The sequence below is a fragment of the Myotis daubentonii genome, chromosome 3, assembly GCF_963259705.1.
Source record: "Myotis daubentonii chromosome 3, mMyoDau2.1, whole genome shotgun sequence".
NCBI classification, from domain to species: Eukaryota; Metazoa; Chordata; class Mammalia; order Chiroptera; family Vespertilionidae; genus Myotis; species Myotis daubentonii.
In genome coordinates, this window is record NC_081842.1 from 72514067 (window position 1) to 72539906 (window position 25840).

The window sequence follows — 25840 nt, forward strand, 5'->3', positions numbered from 1 at the left end:
GAAACTTTCCAGTCCAGTCAGCAGTCATTTTCCCTGTTCCAGAGCCTTATCAGCTTCTGGCCCACCTAGAGAGTGGCTGCCCTTGAGTCAGGTCTCACCCACATTTCCCATCAGCTTTGGGAGCTTCATAAAGTGGGTCTGGAGGAAAGGTAGTAAATAAATAGCATAGAAAACTAGAGAAGTTCTGGGGCCTGCCTCAACCTACTAATAAGCAAATCCAGTGCTGTCATCCAATTCAGAGCAGTGTGGTTGACTACTCCAACTGGTAGCATCCTCCTCCTCCAGAGTCATTCACAAGATGTTGCTGGTTGAGGCTTTTGTATCTGCAGGACCCTGATTCTGTATTTGGGACTGGTTTTAGCTGCTCTTGGTACTCCTCACTTGTTTTTTTAAGGAAGTTCTCTCTTCTTCTTTATGCACTTAGAGCAGTTCTTTTTCCTTTGTCATGTTCTTCATGCCCTATATTCCTTCATCTTCATTAACCAATCCATTCAGAAGCAGGGAAAAGGGTAAGCTAAGAAGGAACACATAGAGAAGGACTTGGCTGTAGCTAAAACAAACCGTCAAGAATAATTTCTTAAACTCAGAGGGATCTTAATATTTTCTTTCATTTGTAACTTACCTAGAGCTTTGAAAACTGGAAAGATGAAAGAAAGGAAAAAGAAGACTAGGCTACAAGGAACAAGAGCAGTGAGCTAAGGGTGGGCGATGGAGCAGAGGCAGAGATTGGCCACTGTCACGTTCTGCCCACTTAGTAGGGAAGATGTTGATTCCACAGTGGGGTGCGTAGATGACAGCATTTACCCACCACAAAGTGGAGAGAGATGCAGCATATTCAAGTGAGCAAATGGGTAGGTTTATTATTTGATGTAGGCATGTTATTTGCATCATTTTATTTTGTCAACTCATAAAACCAGGAATATTCTGCATTGTTTTAAATATATCTATATTGAGTTCAGAGAGGAAGGAAGAAGGAGAGATAGAAATATCAATGATGAGAGGGAATCATTGACCAGCTGCTTCCTGCATGCCTCCTACTGGGGATTGATCTTGCAACCTGGGCATTTGCCCTGACCGAAAATCGAACTATGACTTCCTGGTTTATAGGTTGGTACTAAACCACTGAGCCATGCCGGCAAGGCTAATGTTCTTTATATTTTAAATAGACTGTCAAAACTGGAACTCTTTCAATGGACTTTCTGGCACCTCTAGTTTTAGGCCTGAATGTTTTGTTTTATTTTTAATCTTATTTTACTTATTTATTTTTTATACATCTTTATTGTTGAATGTCCTCCCCTTCCCCCCATTGACCTCTTCTAGCCTGCTCCCACCTCCCACCCCAGGACTTCATCACACTATTGTCTGTGTAGGTGGGTTATGCATCTGTGCTTACAAGTTCTTTGATTGATCTGTTCCTATCCTTCCACCCTCCCCTGCCTTCCTTCTGAGATTCCACAGTCTGTTCCATGTTTCTGTGTCTCTAGATCTATTTGTTCATCAGTTTACTTATTTTGTTCATCAGATTCCACATATGAGTGAGATTATAAAATACTTGATTTTTTCTAACTGGCTTATTTCACTTAGCATAATACTCTCTAGGCCTCTCCATGCTGTCTCAAAGGGTAAGGGATCCTTAATTTTCTCTGTTGCATAGTATTCCATAGTGTAATTGTACCACAGCTTTTTAATCCACTCATCTACTAATGGGCACTTGGGCTGTTTCCAGATCTCAGCTATTGTAAATTGTTCTGCTATGAACATAGTGGTGCATACATTCTTTCTGATTGGTGTTTTGGGTTTCTTAGGATATAATCTTAGAAGTGTGATTACTGGGTAAAATCGCATTTCTTCATTTAAATCTTTGAGGAAATTCCATACTGTTTTCCATATTGGCTGCACAAGTCTCCATTCCAGCAGCAGTGAGCTAGGGTTCCCTTTTCTCCACATCCTCACTAGCACTTTTCATTTGTTAATTTGTTGAAATGGCAATGAGCCATTTTGACAGGTGTGAGGTGACACTCATTGCCATTTTAATTTGTATCTCTTTGATACAAATTGATCAATGACTTTGAGTATTTTTTCATATTACTCTTGGCCATCTGTATGTCTGCTTTGGAGAAGTGTCTATTTAGGTACTTTGGCCATTTTAAATTGGGTTGTCTTCCTCCTGTTAAACTGACCCATGTCCAGCATGGCCTGGGATGAACCTGAGGAGAGACGGTGAAGGATTAAAGAAGATAGACAAGAGAGTACAGTTGGGACCAGGTGGATCACTGCCTGGATGAGGAAACAGTGACACAGCCTATAAGCTGAAGCTTTATTTTATAGTCAGATCACACAAAGCAAAACATGGGTAGTGATGAACATGTTTACAATGTTCTTGCGAGTTTCAAATCTATTTCATTGCTCAAGCCTTGTTTTTGCAGTGTTTGCTGCCCCTCCCACAGCCCATTAGCTACCTAGGAACAAGGGAGGACTATAAAGTCATGCTTAATTGTGCTAAGAGGGCTCTGCCCTCCAAGCCGGGACTTATATGTGTCTCTGCCACTGGTCAGTCCATGGCTTGATCCTATAGTCGCTCCCTACATTAAATTGTATGAGCTTCTTATATATATTGGATGTTAACCCTTTATCAGAGGTATCATTGCCAAACATGTTCTCATATTCAGTGAGATCCCTTTTCATTTTGTTGATGGTTTCTTTTGCTGTGCAGAAGCTTTTTATTTTGAAGTAGTCCCATTTGTTTGTTTTCTTCTTTGTTTCCCATGCCCTAGGCCAGTGGTTGGCAAACTGAGGCTCGCAAGCCACATGTGGCTCTTTGGCCCCTTGAGTGTGGTGGGGCTCTTCCACAAAATACCGACTTCTGCACATAGGCCATGAAGTTTCAATTGCACTGTTCCTGCGCACTGGCACGTGGTATTTTGTGGAAGAGCCACACTCAAGGGGCCAAAGAGCTGCATGTGGCTCACAAGCCGCAGTTTGCCGACCACTACCCTAGGCGATATATCAGCAAACATATTGCTATGAGAGATGTCTAAGATTTTGCTGCCTTTGGTTTCTTCTAAGATTTTTATGATTTCATGACTTACATTTAAGTATTTTATCCATTTTGAGTCTTGTTCTTCTGTATTATGTAAGTTGATGGTTTAGTGTAATTTTTTTGCATGTATCTGTCCAATTTTCCCAATAGCATTTACTGAAGAAACTGTCTTGAATCTATTGTATGCTCTTGCCTCCTTTGTCAAATATTAATTGAGTGTAATGGCTTGGGTAAATTTCTGGGATCTCTGTTCTATTCCATTGATCTCTATGCCTGTTCTTGTGCCAGTACAAGGCTGTTTTGATTATAGGGGCTCTGTAGCATAATATGATATCTGGTATTGTGATTCCTCCAACTTTGTTCTTCTTTCTCAAGATTCTACAGCTATTTGGGGTCTTTTTTGGTTCCATATAAATCTTCAGAGTATTTGTTATAGATCTGTGAAATATGCCATTGGTATTTTAATAGGCATTGCATTGAATCTATAGATTGCTTTGGGTAGTATGGACATTTTAATGATATTAATTCTACCAATACACGGTATATTCTTCCACTTGTTTATATCTTCTTCTATCCCTTTATTCAATGTCCTGTAGTTTCCAAGTTCAAGTCTTCTATCTCCTTGGTTGAATTTATTTCTAAGTATCCTAATCATTTTTGTTGTGTTGGTATTTTAGTTTAGATTTTCTTTCTGAGGATTCATAAAATGGTGTATAAAAATGTCATCAATTTCTGGGTGTTAATTTTACATCCTGCTACATTGCTGAATTCCTTTATTAAATCTAGTAGTTTTTTGTCAAGTCTTTAGGGTTTCTTATGTACAATATCATGTCATCTGTGAATAATTACAGTTTTACTTCCTCATTTCCAATTTAGATGTCTTTTATTTGTTTTTTTCTTGTCCGATTGCTGTGGGTGGTTCTTTGAGTACTATGTTGAATAAGAGTGGTGAAAGCAGGTATCCCTGTTTTCTTCCTGTTCTTAGGGGAAATGGTTTTAGTTTTTGCCCATTGAGTACAATGTTGGCTATAGGTTTGTCATATATGACCTTTATTATGTTGAGGTATGATCCTTCTATTTCCACTTTGCTGAAAGTTTTTATAAAAAATGAGTGTTACACCCACTTGGCATGGTTCAGTGTTTGAGCGTCAAACTATGAACCAGGAGGTCATATTTCAATTCCCAGTCATTACACACACCTAGGTTTCATTCTTCCTCTCCCTTCCTCTCTGAAATAAATTAAAAATATATATTAAAAAATAGGTGTTTGATTTTGTCTAATGCTTTTTCTACATATTTTGATATGATCATGTGATTTTTGTCTGTATGTAATATATCACATTTATTGGTTTGTGAATATTGTACCAGCTTTGCATCCCCAGAATAAATCCCATTTGGTCATGGTGTATGATTTTTTAAATATATTGCTGGACCCCATTTGCTAATATTTTGTTGAGGATTTTAGCATCTATGTTTATCAAGGATATTGGCCTGTGATTCTCTTTCTTTGTACTGTCTTTATCTGGTTATGGAATTAGGGTAATGTTGGCTTCATAAAAAGAGGTTGGAAGTACTCCTTCCTCCTGGATTTTTTGGAATAGTTTGAGGAGGGTGGGTGTAAGTTCTTTGAATGTTTGGTAAAACTACACTGTGAAGCCATCTGGACCAGGCCTTTTGTTTGCTGGAAGTTTTTTTTTTTTAATTACTGCTTCTATTTCCTCAGTTATTATTGGCCTATTAAGGTTTTCTGATTCTTCCTGATTTAGTTTTGGAAGATTGTATTTTTCTAGGGAATTGTCCATTTTATCCACGTTGTCCAACTTGTTGACATATAGTTGTTAATAGTATTTTCTTACAATCCTTTTTATTTCTATGGTGTCAGTTGTTCCTTCTGTGCTTTTGTTTCTGATTTTATTTATTTGGGTCCTCTCTCTTTGTTTTTTAATGAGTCTGGTTAATGGGTCATCAATCTTGTGTATCTTTTTAAGGAACCAGCTCTTGGTTTCGTTGATCATTTGAATTGCTTTTTTTTAAGCCTCTATGTCATTTATTTTTCTTCTAATCTTTATTATTTCCTTCCATCTACTCATTCTGCTATTCTCTTTCTAATTCTTTAAGTTGTAGTGTTAGATAACTTATTAAAAGTTTTTCTTGTTTTTTGAGGTATGCCTGAACTTTCCTCTCAGGATTGCTTTGGCTGTGTCCCAGAGATTTGGAGTTGTTGTGAGTTCATTTTCATTTGTTCCTAGAATTTTTTTTTAAATTAAATCTTTATTGTTCAGATTATTACATTTGTTCCTCTTTTCCCCCCCATAACTCCCCTCCTCCCAGTTCCCACCCCACCCTCCGCCCTCACTCCCCACCCACTGTCCTCATCCATAGGTGTACAATTTTTGATTTTTGTCCAGTCTCTTCCCGCATCTCCCACACCCCTTTTCCCCCCAAGAATAGTCAGTCCATTCCCTTTCTATGTCCCTGATTCTATTATAATCACCAGTTAATTCTGTTCATCAGATTATTTATTCACTTGATTCTTAAATTCACTTGTTGATAGATGCGTATTTGTTGTTCATAATTTGTATCTTTACCTTTTTCTTCTTCTTCCTCTTCTTAAAGGATACCTTTCAGCATTTCATATAATACTGGTTTGGTGGTGATGAACTCCTTTAGCTTTTTCTTATCTGTGAAGCTTTTTATCTGACCTTCAATTCTGAATGATAGCTTTGCTGGATAAAGTAATCTTGGTTGTAGGTTCTTGGTATTCATCACTTCGAATATTTCTTGCCACTCCCTTCTGGCCTGCAAAGTTTCTGTTGAGAAATCAGCTGACAGTCGTATGGGTATTCCCTTGTAGGTAACTGAGTTTCTTTCTCTTGCTGTTTCTAAGATTCTCTCTTTATCTTTTGCTCTTGGCATTTTAATTATGATGTGTCTTGGTGTGGTCCTCTTTGGATTCCTTTTATTTGGGGTTCTCTGCGCTTCCTGGACTTGGAAGTCTATTTCTTTCACCTGGTAGGGGAAGTTTCCTGTCATTATTTCTTCAAATAGGTTTTCAATATCTTGCTCTCTCTCATCTTCTGGCACCCCTATAATTCGGATGTTGGTATGCTTGAAGCTGTCCCAGAGGCTCCTTACACTAGCTTCATATTTTTGGATTCTTTTTTCATTTTGCTTTTCTGGTTGGGTGTTTTTTGCTTCTTTGCATTTCAAATCTTTGACTTGATTCTTGCACTCCTCTGGACTGCTGTTGGGAGTCTGTATAATATTCTTTATTTCAGTCCATGTATGTTTAATTTCTAGTTGGTTCTTTATCACAACATCGAGGGTCTCATTAGATTTCTTGAGGATCTCACTATATTTATCGGCGGTCTCACCAGTATTTTCGAGGGCCTTACTAAGTTTATCGGTGGCTTCTAGACAGTTCTTGAGAGACCTTAAAAGTGTGGTTTTGAACTCTATATCCTCCATTTCTGTCAGTTGTGTCCTGTTTCTTTGTCTCCGCATTTTTTATGCTTTCTTGGTGCACCCCCTTGTGGTCTTTGTGTGCAGTCTTGTTGTAGTTATGCATTGATTGTTGTAGGTAATACTGGGGGGGATTTGACCTCCAGGCCAACTGGCTGTGAGAATCAGCTGTGTCTGCAGGGGGAGAACTTCTGTCCTCTAGGAAGGTGCTAATCTAGTCTTTGCCTAGGGCTATCCCACAAATGCCTCTGTGCAAGGCTTGGGCAGGGCGGGTCCCAGGGGATCAACAGGGTGGGTGGAGGGAGCAGTTATGGCTGCTCTCAGTCCTGTCCCCAGAGACTCTGCCTCTCAGAGTCCTAGCAACTGCTGCAAACCTCGGAGAGAAAGCTGCCCTCGAGTTCCGACCGATGCCAGACAGTCCCGCTTCTCCTGTTTGAGTCTGGGTCCCCAGAGACTCGCCTGGAACTGGAGCTCAGAGCCTGAGACTCCCTCTGGATTGAAACAGACAACTGCGCGCTCAGCCGCCAGCCAGCTCCACGCGCACCTCCGCACCTTTGTATTTTCCGCACTGCGCCTCCTCTGAGCCTCAGTATGCTGTTCTCTTTCCTTCTAGTTGTAGAATTTCCCCTCAGCCAGCCTTCCTGTGGTTCTGGGTGATGTCCGTTCCATCTTTTAGTTGTATTTTTGAAGTGGTTGTGCAAGGCAGCAATCTCTGGTGTTTACCTATGCCGCCATATTGGTTTCTCCTGTTTCTTTGTATTCTGGGAATTTTTTTTAATTTCTTTCTTGATCTCATTGGTAACCCATTCATCCTATATAATAAAGAGCTAATATGCTAATTAGACCGGTCCCTGAAACAACCTTCTGGAATGACCTGCCTGGGCCTCAGGGGCCTACTCTTGCATGAATTTTGTGCGTGGAGCCTCTATTTATTTAATAACATTCTATTTAGCCTCCATGTGTTCTAATGTTTTTGAATGTTTTTACTATAGTTGATTTTTAATTTCATTCCATAAGGATCTGAGAAGATGCTTGATATGAATTCAGTCTTCTTGAACTTGTAGAGACTTGTTTTGTGTCTTAATATATGGTATAACTTTGATAATGAACCCTGAGCACTTAAGAATAATGTATTTTCTGCAGCTTTGGGGAAATGTTTTATAAATGTCAATTAAATCCATGTGATCAATGTATCATTTAGAGTCACTGTTCCCATGTTAATTTTTCGTCTGAAAGATCTATCTAGTCAAGTTAGCTGGGTGTTAAAATCCCCTACTATGATCCCAATCTCTTCCTTAAAGTACTCCAGAAGTTTGTTTTTATATATTTAGGTACTCCTATATTGGGTGGATATATGTTTACCTGGGTTATAGCCTCTTATTGGCTTTATCCCTTTAGTATTAGGTAGTGACCTTTACTGTCTCTTTTGATGGCCTTCATTTTGATGTCTATTTGTCAGACATGAGTATTACTACCCTGGCTTTTTCTCATTTCCATTTGAATGAAAAGTATTTTTCCATACCTTCACTCTCATTCTGTGTGAGTCTTTTGTTCTGAGGTGGGTCTCTTGTAGAGAGCATATAATTGGATCATGTTTTCATGTTTTTGTATCCATTCAGCTACTCATGTCTTTTGATTGCAGCATTTAATCCATTTATATTTAAGGTTATTATAGATAGGTACCTATTTATTGCCATTTTAATTCCTTATGTCTATGTTTCTCTCTTTCTATTTCTTCTTCTCATTAGAGTATTCCCTTTACATTTCTTTCAGTGCTGGTTTGGTGGTGATAAATTCCTTTTATGGGGGGGAATCTATTTCATTATCTATTTTTAATTATAGTCTTGCTGGATATAGTAATCTTTATATCAGAATCTTGTTTTTCCTTATCTTGGATACTTTGTGGCATTCCATTTTGTCCTGTAGAGTTTCTGATGAAATATCAGCTGACAGACTAATGGGAGCTCCTTTGTAGGTAACAAATTGCTTTTCTCTAGTTGCCTTTTAGATTGTCTCTCTGTCTTTAAATTTTGGCATTTTAATTATGATGTGCCTGAGAGTGGATCTGTTTGGGTTCTTCTTGCTTGGTAGATCTGTGCTTCTTCAACTTGTGTGACTTTTTCCTTCACCAGGTTTGGGAAGTTTTATGCCATTATTGATTCAAACACTTTCTCTAGCCTTTGCTCACTTTCTTCACTTCCTGGTACTCCTCTGATGTGAATATTGTTAAGCCGTCCTCCTGTTCTTTAATTGTTTTTTATTTTTGGTTCTCTGATTAAGTGAAGTTTTTCATCCTGTTTTCTACTTCACTGATCCGATCCTTGGCTTTCCCTTATCTGCTGTGTGTTATTTCCACTGCATTATTTATTAGTGCCATCTCATTCTTGATTTCCAACTGGTCTTTCTTCATAGTTACTATGTCTTTTCTCATGCTGTTGAGCATTCTTGCCATCATTATTCTGAACTCTATATCTGATAAATTTCTTATCTCAATTTTATTTAGCTCTTTTTCTGAAGAATTCTCTTATTCTTTCAGTTGGGGCTTGTTTTTTTCTCCCCAGTTTAGCTGCCTGTTTGGGTTTGTGTCTTTGATTTAGGGAGGTCTGCTACAAGTCCCAATCTCTAGTGCAGGACAATGTCAGATGCTGTTTGTGACTGGCCCGGAATATCCTGTTTGAAACTATGAGTAACCCACAGCTTGTGGATCCCTCTGATGGGTCTGGATGTCTTTGGAAATGACCAAGATGTGCACCAGGATCTGATTTCCTAGCCCCGACTCAGGAGGAGAACAGGGAAAGACTCAAAGCCTCCAGACATCTTCCTCTGCCTGCAGTGTGATTGATATTCAGTCTTGATTTGCCTCATGCTATTGAGCACAAAGTGGGATTAGAGGTTTTCCAACAATTCAATTGCTCCCCCACCCTCAGGCAAAAACTGCCTGGATGGTAAAGGTTTGCTCGAGAAAGATGCTCACTAGAGTGTGAGGGAATGACTCATCACAGGAAACTGTGGTTGCTGTTTTCTGAACCCTAACCCCAGAATAGTCAATCCTGAATTCTCTTCACACAGCTCTAGTCCACTCTGCCCTCCCTCTGCTGGATCCCAAGCTGATTGGCTGCACATAAAATTTTGTGCATTAGCCTTTTAAGAGGGTGCCTGCATTTCCAGCCATCTCTCACTGGCAGACAGAAACTCTGGTGCTTCTCACAGCCAGATGTTATGTGGGTACCTTTCTCAGTTCTGATACTCTGGGCTGGGGCTCCCAGCTTGGGGTTTAGACCCCAGGGTTCTCAGTGGAAACCCCCCACATCTGAGATATGCCTCCAGAACTTCAGCTGCTGGGAGCCTGACCAACCCTTAGCTCCTCCGTACTTCCTACCAGTCTCTTTGTGGTCTCCACTTTCCATTCTTGGCTATCAGTGTTCTCTCCAGCTAGACTTCAGTTGATTATTCAGGATGGTTTTTCTGTATTTTAGTTGTAATTCCAGTTTGGTCCTTGGAGAGTGTTAGTGTAGCTTCCACTTATACCACCACCATTTTGGAAACCACCTCTCAATATTTTATCTTAAAATTCAACACTGTACCAGTATAGTCTTAATTTCTTTCATTTATTAAATTCATTTTTTTTTACTTTCTAATTTTAGCAGGTTCTAAGCAGAAGACGACACAGCCTACTAGGGTAAGTTAAAAATTCTTAAATGAATTGAGTCTGACAACTTGATGTTTTCATCTGAGGAATCATAACTGAAATATTGAACCCTTTTGGTGTCTATTTAGTGTAACATCAAATTAAGAGAACTTTGAAGTCATTTCATAAACTTTGCATAATTGAATCCAATTCTATTTTAAAACCTATGTTTGTTCATTTAGTAGCAATGAATGAGATAGAATAAGTGATTCCTTGTGACACTGCAGATTTCTCATACCCAGTATTGGGAAGTTTATGTGTAAGAATAATGGTCATTGTCTCTGCTGAAGAAAAGCTGATTCTAATATATTGCCTCACCTGTTGTATTTATTTGATGTGCATGTACAAAACAGTATTTCAGGCTTAAACTGAGGGATAAATTTATATTAAATTGATTTTATTTAAAATAATAATTTATAAAATTAATGTAAATATTGGTTAAGGTATTTGTCCTGAATTATGATTCATTTCCCTCATTTTATAAGCATTTTTCTTCCTCCAAACTGTACTGTTGTTTTCACTATATCTTAGGTATCTTATCAAGCTATCTGAGAAAATTCCAAGAAGAGGAACATATTTAGGAGATAAAATGAGAGAAATAAATTAGGGGGCTTAAAAGAAAACCTTTATAAAGAGAGACTCATCATGGTGACAGGCACAAAAGCTACTTTTTGCAAATAACACTTGGAAAGGGCTGTATTGTACTCATCTTCCCATAAAGGATTTAATGGTAGCTGTACCTGGAATGCCACAGGTGAGACTCCTGTGTGGCAGGAAGTGGGGATTGCATATGCTGCTAATTCTGATGAGCCTCAACAGACATGCCTGAAAGGCAAGGGGGAGTAGGGGTGCTCTACCATGGGTGTTTATTCTAAGACTGGTGCCATAGCTACACTGTCACAAACACACAGCAGCTTTTCTTGTGCCTGTCAGAGCTTATCCAGCCATTAAATCCTAACACATTTTCTTTGCATGACTTACAAATGATTGTTTTGCTCTTATCTCTTGTTTAACTGTATTATTTATTATGTTGCTATGTATTTTGGACTTCAATAATTTTTTCAAGACGCTAGGTTTTCTTGAACTGCGATGGACTAGGTGGGGTAGCAAATTCTGCACAGAAAAAGAATGTTGAGGATAAGACACTACTTAAACTATTAGTGAGACTTGGCAAGCTTTCCTTTTTAACCTTTATTGCCTTGGTTTTAGACTACAGGATTCACCATTTACTACATAATTTAAATGTTAGTGTAAATTTTAGTATGAAGGACATGAAATAGATTCTATTTTTATATAAGTACTAGTGGCCTGGTGCTTGAAATTTATGCACATTAAAAGGGAATTAATTAGAGGAAATATGTTAATATTGCTATTTGCCCTTTCTCTATAATACAAGTGTCAGAGATGAAAGAAAATTAGTAAAATGTATATATAAATCTCCCTCCTGTCAGATTCTGGGCCACACAGTGGGACCCAGAGTCAAGTCCCCACCCACCCACATGTGCCTCAAAATTGTGCGAGACCCAGACCTGGCCAGCTCTACCCCGTCAAGCCCCACAAGCAGGGGGCACAGCCTCAGGTCCCCCAGCCCAGTGCTGGGGTGAGTGGTGTGGCCTCAGGTTCCCCGGCCTGGCCTCTGGCCCCCTGGCCCCAGTGCCAGTGGGGGGGGGGTTGCATCCTCAGCTCCCCTGGCCCAGCCTCAGGTTCCCCAGCCCTGACACAAGGGTGTGAGGGCGCGAGGGCATGAGGGCAGGAGTGTATAATGACCATTTGCATATTAGCTCTTTGTTATATAGGATATTTGAAATATTCTTCAGAAAGCTCTAGAGCAGTGGTTCTCAACCTTCCTAATGCCACAACTTTTTAATACAGTTCCTCATGTTGTGGTGACCACCAGCCATAAAATTATTTTTGTTGCTACTTCATAACTGTAATTTTGCTACTGTTATGAATCGTAATGTAAATATCTGATATGTAGGATGCATTTTCATTGTTACAAATGGAACATAATTAAAGCATAGTGATTAATCACAAAAACAATATGTAATTATATTTGTGTTTTCTGATGGTTTTAGGCAGCCCCTGTGAAAGGGTCATTCAACCCCCAAAGGAGTCACGACCCACAGGTTGAGAACCACTGCTGTAGAGGAACCCCTGAATGATATGTGATTATGACAAACTTGTATATATTTCTTGATCCATTAACAGAGCATAATTTCAACTAGTCCCCAAAGCAATTAGAATATTTTCTCTATGCCTTGGGGAAAATCTACTGTTTTGTTTTTTTTCTACCTTGACCTCTCTTTTTATTTTTAATATTAATCAAGAAATAAAAGTTTTGCTATAATATTCTCACCTCTGAGAAAAATGCACTCCTCTGTGTCTCCCAAGTAGTTGCATGCATTAGCAAGTGATATTGGGCAAGGGGACTACTGCATTCTTATATTGGCCAAAATGAAGTCTATAGCGCCCCCAATATAGAAGAACCTCAATTAATTACAATTTCTGATTTATACATTTTAGGAAGATATAGTCTCTCACCATGGAATTAGACCAAAATATTTCACTTTCTTTCTCCCTAAATCTAGATCTATATTCTCAACTATTTCCTTTGTGGGGGGGCTATGGGTATGATCCACAGAAAGGCATTGTAATCAGATGCCTTAAAATTAATTTGTATTGACAGCTGTGGAATAGTTGGCATGATCATGATATTACTACCTAGTTGTTTATTTAGAAACTAGAGGCCCAATGCACAAAATTCATGCAAGGGGCTCAGCTCTCGCAGCCCTGGCTTCATCTGGAAGGTTGTTTGGCTGTCTGGTCTAATTAGCATATAATGCTTTTGTTATTATAGGTGATTTTTAATTGTGGAACCTTACTAATTACTTGCTTGGCTTGTTACTAAATTCTTGGCATTTAAAGAATCGAAAGGAATGATGAATGATGGTGAGTATAAAAAGCACATACAATTATAGATTGGTTAAAATACGAACATTGAAAAGAAATAAAATTGCTTCCTGGAAATACGGCGTTTTAAATAAAAGGGACACTGTCAAAGCATAAAGGTTTACACGTGTTCATTTACAAAATTTAAATCTACTCTGTTAAAATTGCACCACTAGTCATATAAAATCTGTAGGGTGTCACCCATCAGATCTCCAGTCCTATTGCTCACAGCAAAGAGAAGCTACTGCCTTTTAAAAAACCTTTCTGATATAGTGAAAGTTACTGTGAAATGGTTTTTATATGACATGTAATCTGGCACAAATCTTTATAATCTTGACAGAGTTCCTTTTGTGCTTGTGTTGGTGATTTTGTTGCACTTAACCCATGGGGGCATAATATCTCTGCTTTTCCACAAAGGAATTTGGTTCTAACTTTTAGGGAAAGGACTTAGAAAGAGGGAGAGAGAGTCTGGCTGGTGTGGCTCAGGGATTGAGCTTTGAACCAGGAACCAAGAGGTCACTGGTTCAATTCCTGGTCAGGACACAGACCTGTTGTGGGCCTGACCTCCAGTGGGGAGCATGTAGGAGGCAGCCAACTGTGGATGTTTTTCATTTGTTGATGTTTCTATCTCTCTGTATTCCCTGCCTCTCTCTCTAGGAATCAACAACAACAAAATATTTAAAAACAAAACACCAACTCTTCTCTGCCCTCTCTTAAAAATAAATAAATAAATAAATAAATAAATAAATAAATAAATAAATAAATAAATAAATAAAACGTTTGGCCACTCTAGATTTTGCTTTTTTTTTGAGTGTATGTGTGTGGGGTGGGTGGGGGGGGGGGGGGGACTCTGAGCTAACAATTTTAAAATTTTATTAAATATTTCAAGCACACACATTTGTTAAAGAGATCAAAGATATCAAATGCTATAAGTATTCATTTAGCTCTGTTTACATTTTAATGTGTTTTACCTTGTCAAAAACTTCTTCCTTCACTTAGTATTTACTGTCATGACTTGATCATGCAAATAGTTTATTTTCCATTTTACTATTTTAAAGTCTGTGACCTACCTGCTCACCTTTCTAGCAAAAGTGCAGCATTAATGCAACAGGCTGTATTCCACAGTACAATTAATGTTTGCATAAAAGTAAAATCACACCTAATGTCTGTTCGTGAATTAAGTTTAAAAGAATGTTTAGGCTGTGTTCAACAAGCAAGCACAGAATGATCACACTTTTATAGCTGTGTGTCACAGCCTTTATTACAAAAATGCATGTTTTATTATACTAATTACAGCCCTCCCCAAAAAATCGTAGTTGGTAAGAATAAAAGAAATTGTATTAAACAAAGAACTAATGCATGAAATTGTGACATGGTTTGCTCATGTTTTCATTCTGGTGTCCTATTTTTTTTTTAATTTTTTGTTCTTTCCTTTTCTATTGTGGAGTCATTCTTCTTTAGTTGATTAGAGTAATGAAACCCTTTTCCCTCTGGGTCAGAAAACCAGTTATAAGAACCTTGAGTACCATTTCCTTTGTTAATTTCCCTTAAGAAGTGACTTTTTTGAACCACTGTATTGGAAGATAAAGCAGTTTTTGTTTGTTCATAGCACATCTATACTAATAAAAGCATAATATGCTAATTAGACCCTACAGCCAAATGACCTTCTGGATGTCATTCCAGATATCCTTCCGGACAAAGCCACATGGTGGAGGCTGAGCCAGAGACAATTAAGGGCAATTAGGCCAGCAAGGGAGCAGATAGGGTTGATCAGGCAGACAGGCAGAGCAGTTAGGGGCAATCAGGCAGGCAGGCAGTGGCAGTTAGGGGTGATCAGGCAGGCAGGGAGAGTGGTTAGGGGCAATCAGGCAGGCAGGCAGTGGCAGTTAGGGGTGATCAGGCAGGCAGGGGAACAGTTAGGGGCATCAGGCCAGCAGACAGAGGTGGTTAGGGGCAATCAGGCAGGCAAGCAGAGTGGTTAGGGGCGATCAGGCAGGCAGGCAGGCAGGCAGGCAGGCAGGCAGGTGAGTGGTTAGGAGCCAGTGGTTCCGGATTGCGAGAGAGATGTCCAACTGCAAGTTTAGGCCTGATACTTCTGGCTCAGGCCTAAACCAGCAATCAGACATCCCCTGAGGGGTCCCCGATTGGAAAGGGTGCAGGCTGGGCTGAGGGACCCCTCCCACACCCATGCACAAGTTTCGTGCACAGGGCCTATAGTAAAATTTATAATGACCTTTGAAATGTCCTTAATTTTGCTAACATTTAGCTGTTCAGAATTTGTCGGTTAAATTTAAATGTCTGTCTGGTGGGATCATTGAGCTGACAGCTAACAGCATGATGCTCACAGTGTGTCTGCCTCCTCCATAAGTGAGGTTCAAAGTACCCTCTAGGGAACGTTTCCTATTTGATTTATACCTAATCACATGTTTGTTTCACTTACATTAAATGAATGATATAGATGTAAAGTGAATGTGATGGAATAGTATTCTATGAGCAGTATCTTTTGCTTTACAAAATCAACATCCCTTAGTTTGTCCTCAGCTAACCCAGCAAATGAAAGTGATCAGACCTGGTTGATCCTTACTCTCATTTGGCATTGCTCTTTCCCTTACTGCCAGGAAAATGGCTAATGATCTCCCTGCGTTATATCTGTGACCTTTGCAAACCTAAGATTAAATACTTTACTTTTAGATATTATATACCTGAAAAAATTCCAAATTTTTAAGCTATATCAACTAATTAATGCATAGAAAATAGACACATAATAACTAAATTTTCATTTCTTAAATTTTCAGGATAAATGAATTGAAGTGAGGGACTCTGACTTGCAGAGTAGTAAGATATGAAAGGAATGCACTTCTGTTTAAGGACCCTGACCTTGACTCACTCACTGTTCAAGAGAAGAAAACAAGAAAAGTGAATCTCATCTATAAGAGAAAGTAAATCATTGACTTTTAAATGGTTATTACAGTTAAGTATCTATTCAAACCATTTGTGACTTAGTTAATAAAAGTATTAATGATCTGTGTTGTGTGCCCAATTGAGATTCAGATTATTATTTTTCTTCAATTAGGAGCAAAAGTAGAGTGGGCAACTTCCAAGAATGACACCTTTCAGATTCTAGGACCTTTTGACTCTAGGTCAGCAGTATAAATTGGTTCAAGATGAAAATTACCTGGCACTAACCTGATGGTTACACAGAGATGTCATTGAAAAATGGTGGCTTCCATCGAACCTCAGGAAACAGGTTCACAGCCACTTTGGCAGTTATGGTGTTAGCCGGATAATGTATCTGCCACTTCTAGGTCAAGGACATAGTAAATTAAGTAAAGACAGGAATTTAGTTGGAAACATTTGTGTGTAGCTTTTGTGCGATGTGATACTCTTGGAGACCATGGTGTTCACTCTTGGGGGTTGCCATTCACACATTCTTCCTTCAACAGATTTAGGGTAATTTTTAAAAATATATTTTTATTAATTTCAAAGAGGAAAGGAGAGGAAGAAAGAGATAGAAACAATGATGAGAGAATCATTGATCAGCTGCCTCCTGCACGCCCCCTACTGGGGATGAGCCTGCAACTTGGACATGAGCCCTGGACCTGAATGGAACCTGGGACCTTTCAGTCTGCCAGCCCACATTCTATCTATTGAGCCAACAGGCTAGGGCAGATTTAGGGTAATTTTATTGATGAACGTCTTTTTCTTTTATTCACACAACCTTTCAACCCTGTCTTGTCCTCCTGTTGTTTGCTTCTGCTGTGCAAGATGTAGCACCTTTCCTCCTCTTTGAACATGGTCCAGTGACATGGTAGCGTCATTGCAGAAAGGAGCCAGACTTGTTCTCAGAGAACTGTGTTCACACGTTTCAGCAAAAATAGCGATGGTTGTAACATATGTATTCCCTTCCTTGGATTTGAAGGCACAGTCTATGGTGTTTTTTCACTTCTCTTCTGATCTGGGGCATGAAAAACCAAGATAGAGGTTTTAACTGTGTGTCCCCTGCATGGCTACAAAGTGTGTGTCACTGTCAGGCCAATAGACCAGCCCTCGAAAGGGTGGTTCTATAGCTACTGTATCTGTGTTGCATGATATACACCCATCATCTTCCTCCTGTGTCCTGCCTCATATACCCCTGACTCCAAGATTGAAAAGTAAAGCAAAACCCCCCGTTTTCTACTCCGTTAGAAGAAAATTAACGTTCTGACAGTGTGGTCACCTGGAGAATGTTTAGGTTATTATTAGCACTCGTTTTCCTCCTTTGTGGGTGTGTATTTGTATGTGCACGTGTATAAGACAAGCACATGCTTCTTCTGTGCAAACAACAGTGGGTACCTACAGGGGAGCAAATGCTAATTCATGGTTTTAGCAAAAACATTTAAAAACAAATATCCTTTTTGGGTGGAATTATATTTGATGAGAATATTTGATCACTTAAAACTTTTAAAACTTGTAGGTCAGTTGCCAAGTCTTTTGACTGCTCACCAATACCCTCTAAAAATACTAGTGATTCTTCCTGCTTGTGTAATAATAAGACATTCCTATTTGTAGTCATATTATGAATAGTTATTTCCCAGTCCACTGAATGTTCCCATGTGCCTCTTTAATGTCAAATTGATTGTCATATTTCATGTTGGGACCAAGTGGTTTGCCCAGGGCAAACCAGAATTTATGACCCGTGATGCCTCTCAGAAAATCAAACATACTATGAAGAGTGCGCTTCTTGAAAAAAAAAAAAAAAAGAAAACTAATTTTTCCCTATTTGTGTTGCTGTCCAAAATATTATATTATGTAGAGGGAGCTGTATTCCTTTATACAACTTGCATGGCTCCTGCTGCTCTTTGTTTTCTGAAAATATTTATATTTTAGGAATATTGTTTGTTACTTTAGAAAACAATTTCATTGAAAGGAGGGAAAAAGCAGATGGACTTGAAAAAGATTGAAATTCTTATTCTCTATTAAGAAAAAGTCAGCTATGAAAATCTTTATAGTGAACTTTTTATACACTAACATTGTACCTATTAATATGCAGTAAGTTCTCCTTTATTTAGGGTTCAACTGCGACTTACCCATCCTTTGTGGTTTTTAACGCTGCCCATCTTTGGAGGCAGTCACTGCATGAGACAAGGCAGAGAGGTAGCAGGATAAATGCCAGATGAAAGCAAGTCTCGTGCTGAGTTGTTGTCAGCTTCTCTGGAAAAGGGACCACAGCAGCGGCATCCCTCTCGCTTGGGCATCATTGGGCCAGTCCGTTCTCATCCCATCAGACTTGTCATGGCTCCCAACTTTCTGTCCCACCTAATTAAAATTGCTAGCCTTGTTTTGGGCATCATATATCTATTTCCCCCCATAACCTGCTTTTTATTTCATGATCTCATTTTTTCCATTGATTCTTCTGTCCAATTTTATTTATTGTGTGTCCTCAGAGTGATGCCATTTGTCATTTTTGCAGCAACTGTTTCAAGCTTTCTGGCCAAATCAAATTTTCCCTCTGCCCCAAAACATTGTCTTTCAGCCCTTCCTTCCCCATTTCTCTCACTTGATTTGAAGATTCCTGCATAACCAGAGCTTCACCCCCCACCCTTTTTTCCCCTTCAGTGTCTTACATACATTAGATACCCAGTATACATTTCATGATTGAGACTTGGTTGTATGTAGATGTCCCACTATTTTTAATAGAGTGAGCAAGGAGTTTTCTTCTTAGGACAAATTTCACATACTTTGGAAACCTTCAGAGGTGGTGATTTTTCACCTGGAAACTCCAGGTTCATTCTGTTTAAAATTTCTGAGAATGTCAGAATAAAAGGATGAGGCTAGCCCATAATCAGAGGTATTGATCTTTCCAGGATGCTGCAGGCACTTTAGTAAGTGACCAAACAAATTGTGGTTTGAGTGAATAAAGCTCAAAACTGATGAGTTTACTCCTTCATCTCAATAAGAAGTAAGCTCTATTCCACCTCTAGATTTCTCTTGTCCCAAAGTGAGTATTCAAAACTGGACCTCTGTCATGTTATGTGTGGGAATACATACCCCTTATCTACCTGTCCTTGGAAACTAGAGAAATGATTGTTGGGCAACCCTTTATCTTTTTATGATATTTTGTTTGATGGTGAGTATGATCAGAAAGTTTTACTTGTGTTGTATTTTCAATGTCACTAACTGCCATCTCCCACTGGGGTCCTTTGTGAGTTTCCATGGCTAAAAGGGATCACCCAGGTACCTTTCAAGAGATGAGCAGTGAATGGGCAGTTTCCTGCCTTTGGTATTTGACAGCTCTTACTTATCATTTAAGTCCAGCTCTCCCATAAATTTATCTTTTAGAAAAAAAAGAGAGCATTTTTAATAAGGTTCTCTGTAAGGCAACATCAGTGGAATCTTAGATGTGTTGTTTTTAGGGTTGGTGAGAAAGGAAGACATTTCTGTTTTTATTAAATGGAGCATTATTTACAGAAGCCATCACTGAGAATTAGATCCCACACCAGATGAATGTCCATCTACAGTCTAAATAAAGAAAACTCCAGTGTTGCTATGTGCAAGATACTCTCTTTGGGGGCTTTTTTTTTCATAGCAATTAAAGGTGTGCTATTTTTCAGTAGTCATTTTCTGAAATGATTTAAAGACCAAAGTGTTTTACAGCTGTGTTACATTAAAGGTTTTTTTATATGTATTAAATCAATTATCACTGTTGAAGCTTTGTCAAGGCACTTTTTTATTTAAAAAACATAACTTTGTAAATATTACCCTGTAATATTACATATACTTAATAAAACATTTTAAGCTATTTTGTTGGGCTATTTCTATTGTTACTACAGCAGACCACAGCACATTTCTGAGAAATTTTGTTTATGAATTTTTTTCAAGTCAACAATGAAAAGGATCACTTAAAATGTTAACTTATACATTCATTTTTAAAGTATGATATACATTAAGGAAACTTTTAATTGGAGTAAAAGTTTTAATCAGCCTAGATCAGTGTGGCTCCATGGTGTGGGGGGACATTACTGATCAAGAGCACATACATGGATTGCAGGTCACTCCCCTCTCATTTTGGGCCCATGTGGGAGGCAACCAATCAAGGTGTCTCTTTTATGTCCATTTTCTCTCTACCCCTCCCTCTGTCCCTTCCACTCTCCTCAAAAAATTAATGGAAATAATATCCTCCAATAAGGATTGACAAAACAAAAAGTTTTAAACAAATCCTACATGTTGATTTTTCCCACAGTACAGTGACAACAGCACATGAGAAAGCTAGAGACTCTAGTCCTGGCTGTGCTAACAATCAGAAGAGCTTGGCAGGTAAGAGGAGCCACCTACCTGCGCCTCAGTGTCCCTCCTCCTGTGTAGAATGAGATAATCCTCTTCCAAAATTGAATGGTAAATTCAAACCTCCATTTAGTTGGTTATCTATTAGGACTACTTTGATTGGACGTGAAAGGAAACCTAAATCTAAGAAAAAAGGGGCTTATTGGCTAGCATGATTGAAAATTCAGATGTACAACTGGATCCTGGGCCCAAAACAGTATCAGAAGGATCCAATGTCTCGCCAGCATTCAGCTTTCCTCTCCTCCTGGTTGCTTTCCTGCCCAGGTTGCCTGAGAGGGCAGAGGGCTGACTGCAGTCTCAGACCCACCTTCTCCCAAGTTCAGGGAGAGGAGAGGGGAGCCAATGGAGTGCATCTCCCTTTCCCAGGAGTCCCATCCGCCCCAGATGGCACCTCTGTGCAGCCCTCACTAAGTCAGGGACCTCAAGTGCCGGGAGCCGGTCCATCCTTGCTGTTTCAAGGGACCTGGCATATATGGCATACGGTTCTTAATATGTTTGCTCACCTTCTTGGCGCTGTGTTTTAACCAAAGTCACCTCTCTGAGAAAGGTTGAATCCCCAGGTAGGGATTTTCCCCTGAAGTTAGGGAGGGAATAAAACCCCTCAACTAAGTGCCAGGCGGGTAATTAATCCCTTTAACTACGAACAATCATGCTTAAGCTGCATAATCTTTTCTTCCTGGAATGGAGATAAAAAACGCCCTAACCTTTGTAATAGAGATTGATAGGATTGAATCAACTGGTATAAATACAGATGTAACCAGACAGAGAGACAGAACTCAGAACTCATGACACAGAACTCAGAACACAGAACTAAGGACACAGGGCTTGGAAGACAGGACCAAGAGAGACAGAGCCTAGGCACAGAACCTACACAGAACGTTCTCTAGAGACAGAAGAACTTTGCTGGAGAGAGCATGCCGGAGGATCCTGGAGAAGGACTGGCCTCAGAGCCTAGAGACAGAGCCTAGCGGGAGAACATGGCAAGGGATCCTGGACTGAACCTGACTATAGAGATTGGCAGGAGAACCTGACTGGAACCTGGACACTGAACCTGACTGGAGAGCCTGGACAGAACCTGGCTGGAGAACCTAGCGAGGAACATGGCTACAGAACCTCGCTGGAGATCCGAAGCAGAACCTCTCTGGAGATCCGGGCTAGAGATCCTGGCTAGGTTGCTGATCAACTGAACACTGTCCCCGTGTCATTCCTTCTTCGCCGACTCCGTCCACACCTTTGGGGACCCCTGGACCCGCTGGGGCAGGACCCCGGCATATGGCGCCCGAACAGGGACCCCTAGGTAAGCGCCCTGCACTCGGGACGGATCGGACTCCACCGTAGGAAGAGGGTGGATAGTCTTCGCCGACTCCGTCCACACCTTTGGGAACCCCTGGAACAGGATTCCCTTAGGTAAGCCCCCCCCATTGAGAACCCCACACTTGGGACGGATAGGACTCCACCAGGGTGCTACAGACCCCCCTATAGAGGATAAATAGGGTAAGAAGGTGGATAGTACAGAACTTAGATTGAGAAGATGTGCCATACTGAGTCCAAAGAAAGAAGACTCTGTATTGATCTTTAGATTAAGAAGATGTGCCATACTGAGTCTAAAGAAAAAAGACTCCGTATTGATCTTTTAACATATATGCTTGTTAGCAGAGGAATTAAGGTTACTCCCAGTCAGACAGAACATTTTATACAAGAAATACGTCCATGCTTTTCTGAGGAAGGAAAGGTGCCGGAAAGGTAAATGTAGAGGCATGGGAGAAGGTAGGCCCAAGGAGCCTTATCCTTAACCCCACTGCAGCCTTTCCACCCCGGGAAAGTGCAGGATTGGCAAGCTCTCCCTGGGGTGATAGATCAGGACTCAGGTAATAGCAGAAAGTGCCAATCCTACTCTTAAAATGGATACAAGAGAGCGTTTCAGGTTTTTCTTTTTAATGCTTGCTTTTAAAAAATAAAAAAGGGGGAATTTGCCGGGAGCCGGTCCATCCTTGCTGTTTCAAGGGACCTGGCATATATGGCATACGGTTCTTAATATGTTTGCTCACCTTCTTGGCGCTGTGTTTTAACCAAAGTCACCTCTCTGAGAAAGGTTGAATCCCCAGGTAGGGATTTTCCCCTGAAGTTAGGGAGGGAATAAAACCCCTCAACTAAGTGCCAGGCGGGTAATTAATCCCTTTAACTATGAACAATCATGCTTAAGCTGCATAATCTTTTCTTCCTGGAATGGAGATAAAAAACGCCCTAACCTTTGTAATAGAGATTGATAGGATTGAATCAACTGGTATAAATACAGATGTAACCAGACAGAGAGACAGAACTCAGAACTCATGACACAGAACTCAGAACACAGAACTAAGGACACAGGGCTTGGAAGACAGGACCAAGAGAGACAGAGCCTAGGCACAGAACCTACACAGAACGTTCTCTAGAGACAGAAGAACTTTGCTGGAGAGAGCATGCCGGAGGATCCTGGAGAAGGACTGGCCTCAGAGCCTAGAGACAGAGCCTAGCGGGAGAACATGGCAAGGGATCCTGGACTGAACCTGACTATAGAGATTGGCAGGAGAACCTGACTGGAACCTGGACACTGAACCTGACTGGAGAGCCTGGACAGAACCTGGCTGGAGAACCTAGCGAGGAACATGGCTACAGAAACTCGCTGGAGATCCAAAGCAGACCCTCTCTGGAGATCGAGACCAGAACTTGGCTGGAGATCCTGGCTAGGCTGCTGATCAACTGAACGCTGTCTCCGTGTCATTCCTTCTTCGCCGACTCCGTCCACACCTTTGGGGACCCCTGGACCCGCTGGGGTTGGACCCCGGCACTCAAGCATCTGGTGCTCTGATTGAGCCCGCCCGAGGCCTGGGGCTCGCTAGAGTGGTAGTGAGGGTTCCGCCTGGAGTGGTGCTGGGGCTGAGGTGAAGTTAACTTGAAGCCAGATCAGAGGATCATTACCAGATGAAGAGCTTTCATTGGAATTTGGGTGCAGAACTCCCAGTCAGTGCTGCATTCCTTGCAGGTGTGGACTCCGATTCTGCGTCGCATGTGTGGTTCTAGAGCATTTGAACGGAACAATATTTAGCAGCAAAGGACAATCTCATTCCTTACCTCGTAGGTGATTTAATTTTTGTGCATTTATGAGGCCTTTTTCAGCCTCCGCAGGAGTAACTAATGGAGCTCAGAAAGCACTTCATGGCCCACCTCCTGCAGGGAAAGCTGTTCTGGGTGGCACAGACCTTCCTCCGCCTGCTGAGAGCTCCCAGGGGTGCAGGCGTCCAGGTGCAAGTGGATTTCATTTCTGTGCGGCACCTTCCAGCTCAAGGCCTCCAGCTTGACACCTTCTGAAAATAATGGATTAGGGTAACACCATCTGTGTGGGACATGATTTCACCAGGAGCTCAGAGAGTGAAGCCGGACTGGCAGCATTTGGTGTGAGGATGAGGCTGTGCCGGAACTCCTCCCCGTGTTTATTTTGCACATGCTCGCTTCATGCTCAAGCACTCATCCATCACATCAGAGGGAAATGAAGTTTTTAACCCTGAGTTACGGATAATTGGGTGAGGATAATGTTGAAGACAGCACTGCAGACTGCATAGGAGTCAGTGGGTCTAATCATCAGAACTCTAAAGTCTCTTGTTTATTTGCCATTGGACTAGGAGGCAGCAGCTTTTCAGCTCTGAAAATAGGGAGTTGGGGAAGAACGGGTGTCTTTTCCCAATTTGTATAATAAGAAATGCTTGGTAAGGAGTCCAACTGGGAGAGAGATGATTGGCCGGTGTGCACACTGCAGTCTGGTGCAGTCCCGAGGCCGGTTGACGATGTGCAGACTGGCTGGCTGCTGTTCTCTACAGATCTTGCAGCACCATCCCAGGCACTAACTCTGGATCCTCCTCTGAAAATAATCCTGTTTCATCATAAAAAGACAACTACCAATTCGCTTTCTAATTTTCTGTGAGTTGCCTGTGAAATTCCTCAAGGTTAAAGTGACAACATGTAAGCTGGTAGCTTTCCCAACAAATGGATTGTTTGCCAAGTTTAAGTGTATTTGTTCAAGCTCTCTATGTATTTATTTATGTTTCTACTTATTTAGTTTAAATCCATAATAATATCTCAGCCATTTTTATTAAAAAAATTGTTTGGGGTATGACATAGATTTGATGAAGTGAAAGTTTTGCATTTAATACACAAATTGGCTTGGGCTTTTGAAAGATGGAGCAGAAGCAAAAGATACCCAGAAAGAAAGTAGGCTGAAGAGGCTACAGAAGACCACTGGGTGTCCTGAGGTTATTTGTACACAAATGCTATAGCAGAGCAGAAAACAACAGATATAGAGCAGTGGTAGGGTGGTTGGCAGGTGGGAGTAAGCATGTTGAAGCACATGCACCCTTGCCAGAGTTACCTTAAGGGCAGAGGATGAAACAGTCAGCTGCTGAGGTGATGGCAAGATCATTCATTTGCCAGAGCCACCTTGGGTGCTTTAGTTAACTGTTCTTTGAACAATACTCCAATTTCTAACAATAACTGTTGTGGGGCTCTTGCTATTTATTGTCTTGATTTCTACGTGAGTCCTATACAACACTTCTCTGACTTTTCCTCTTAAAGAAATGGATGTGTACCACTAGCAGTCTGGGATTGGCCCAGCAGCTTATCTCAAGTTCAGCATTTCTTTGCGGTCTTATGTCAGTTTTACCTTTAAAATTGCATGAGAAAATTGCACTGTGCTCATTAGGAGATCTGTACTAATTTTTGTATAAAAATTAATGTTTAATCCTTTGATTAAAGTGAACAACTGAGGAAGCTATGGAACATTTTTCTCCCGGTTGTTTACCATAACTCCTGGGTGATATAATTCTCTGAAGTATGGCCTACGTTTGAGAAACATGGCCTTACAATAAACTTACATTACTTGAGGTTAGCTGAGTGATTGTTTCCTGGAGATTTCAGCAAATACCATGGTTTCAGGGAGATATAAATGCGTGTGGTGTATGTGTGTGAGAAAGAGAGGGAGCAGGACCAAGGAAGTAAGAAATTCATCCCACCTATGTCTTTGATTATAATATTTAATCTCCTTTCAATAATAAAAGAATTATGTTAGTACATCACCCAGCCTGGATAACCGTGGAGCTTATTCCTCTTCCACAACTTCAGAAATCCACTGGAGAATGGCAAGTGGACACCCCTGTATTGAATGATCCCTGTTACAATACACATTTTTGGTTTTTAAAAAATTTTTCATTGATTTCAGATAGAAAGGGAAAGGGTGAGATAGAAACATCAATGATGAAAATCATTGATCAGATGTCTCCTGCATGCACCCTAATGGGGATCAAGCTCACAACCCAGGCATGTGTCCTGATTTGAAATCCAACTGTGACCTC

General features: G+C 40.4%; 1 protein-coding gene across 2 annotated transcripts in view; it reads left to right on the top strand.

The window, feature by feature from the left end:
- Positions 1–16125, top strand: part of CD47 (CD47 molecule) — a 238324-nt gene extending 222199 nt beyond the window's left edge. The window contains exons 9-10 of one of the 2 annotated variants that reach the window (XM_059687909.1): positions 13106–13139; positions 15935–16125. In XM_059687909.1, the coding sequence (XP_059543892.1) occupies positions 13106–13139; positions 15935–15939 (39 nt within the window). In that variant the 3' untranslated portion in view covers positions 15940–16125. The remainder of the gene's footprint in view (positions 1–13105; positions 13140–15934) is intronic. The other variant, XM_059687910.1, reaches the window with a different exon arrangement.
- Positions 16126–25840: the final 9715 nt, after the last annotated feature.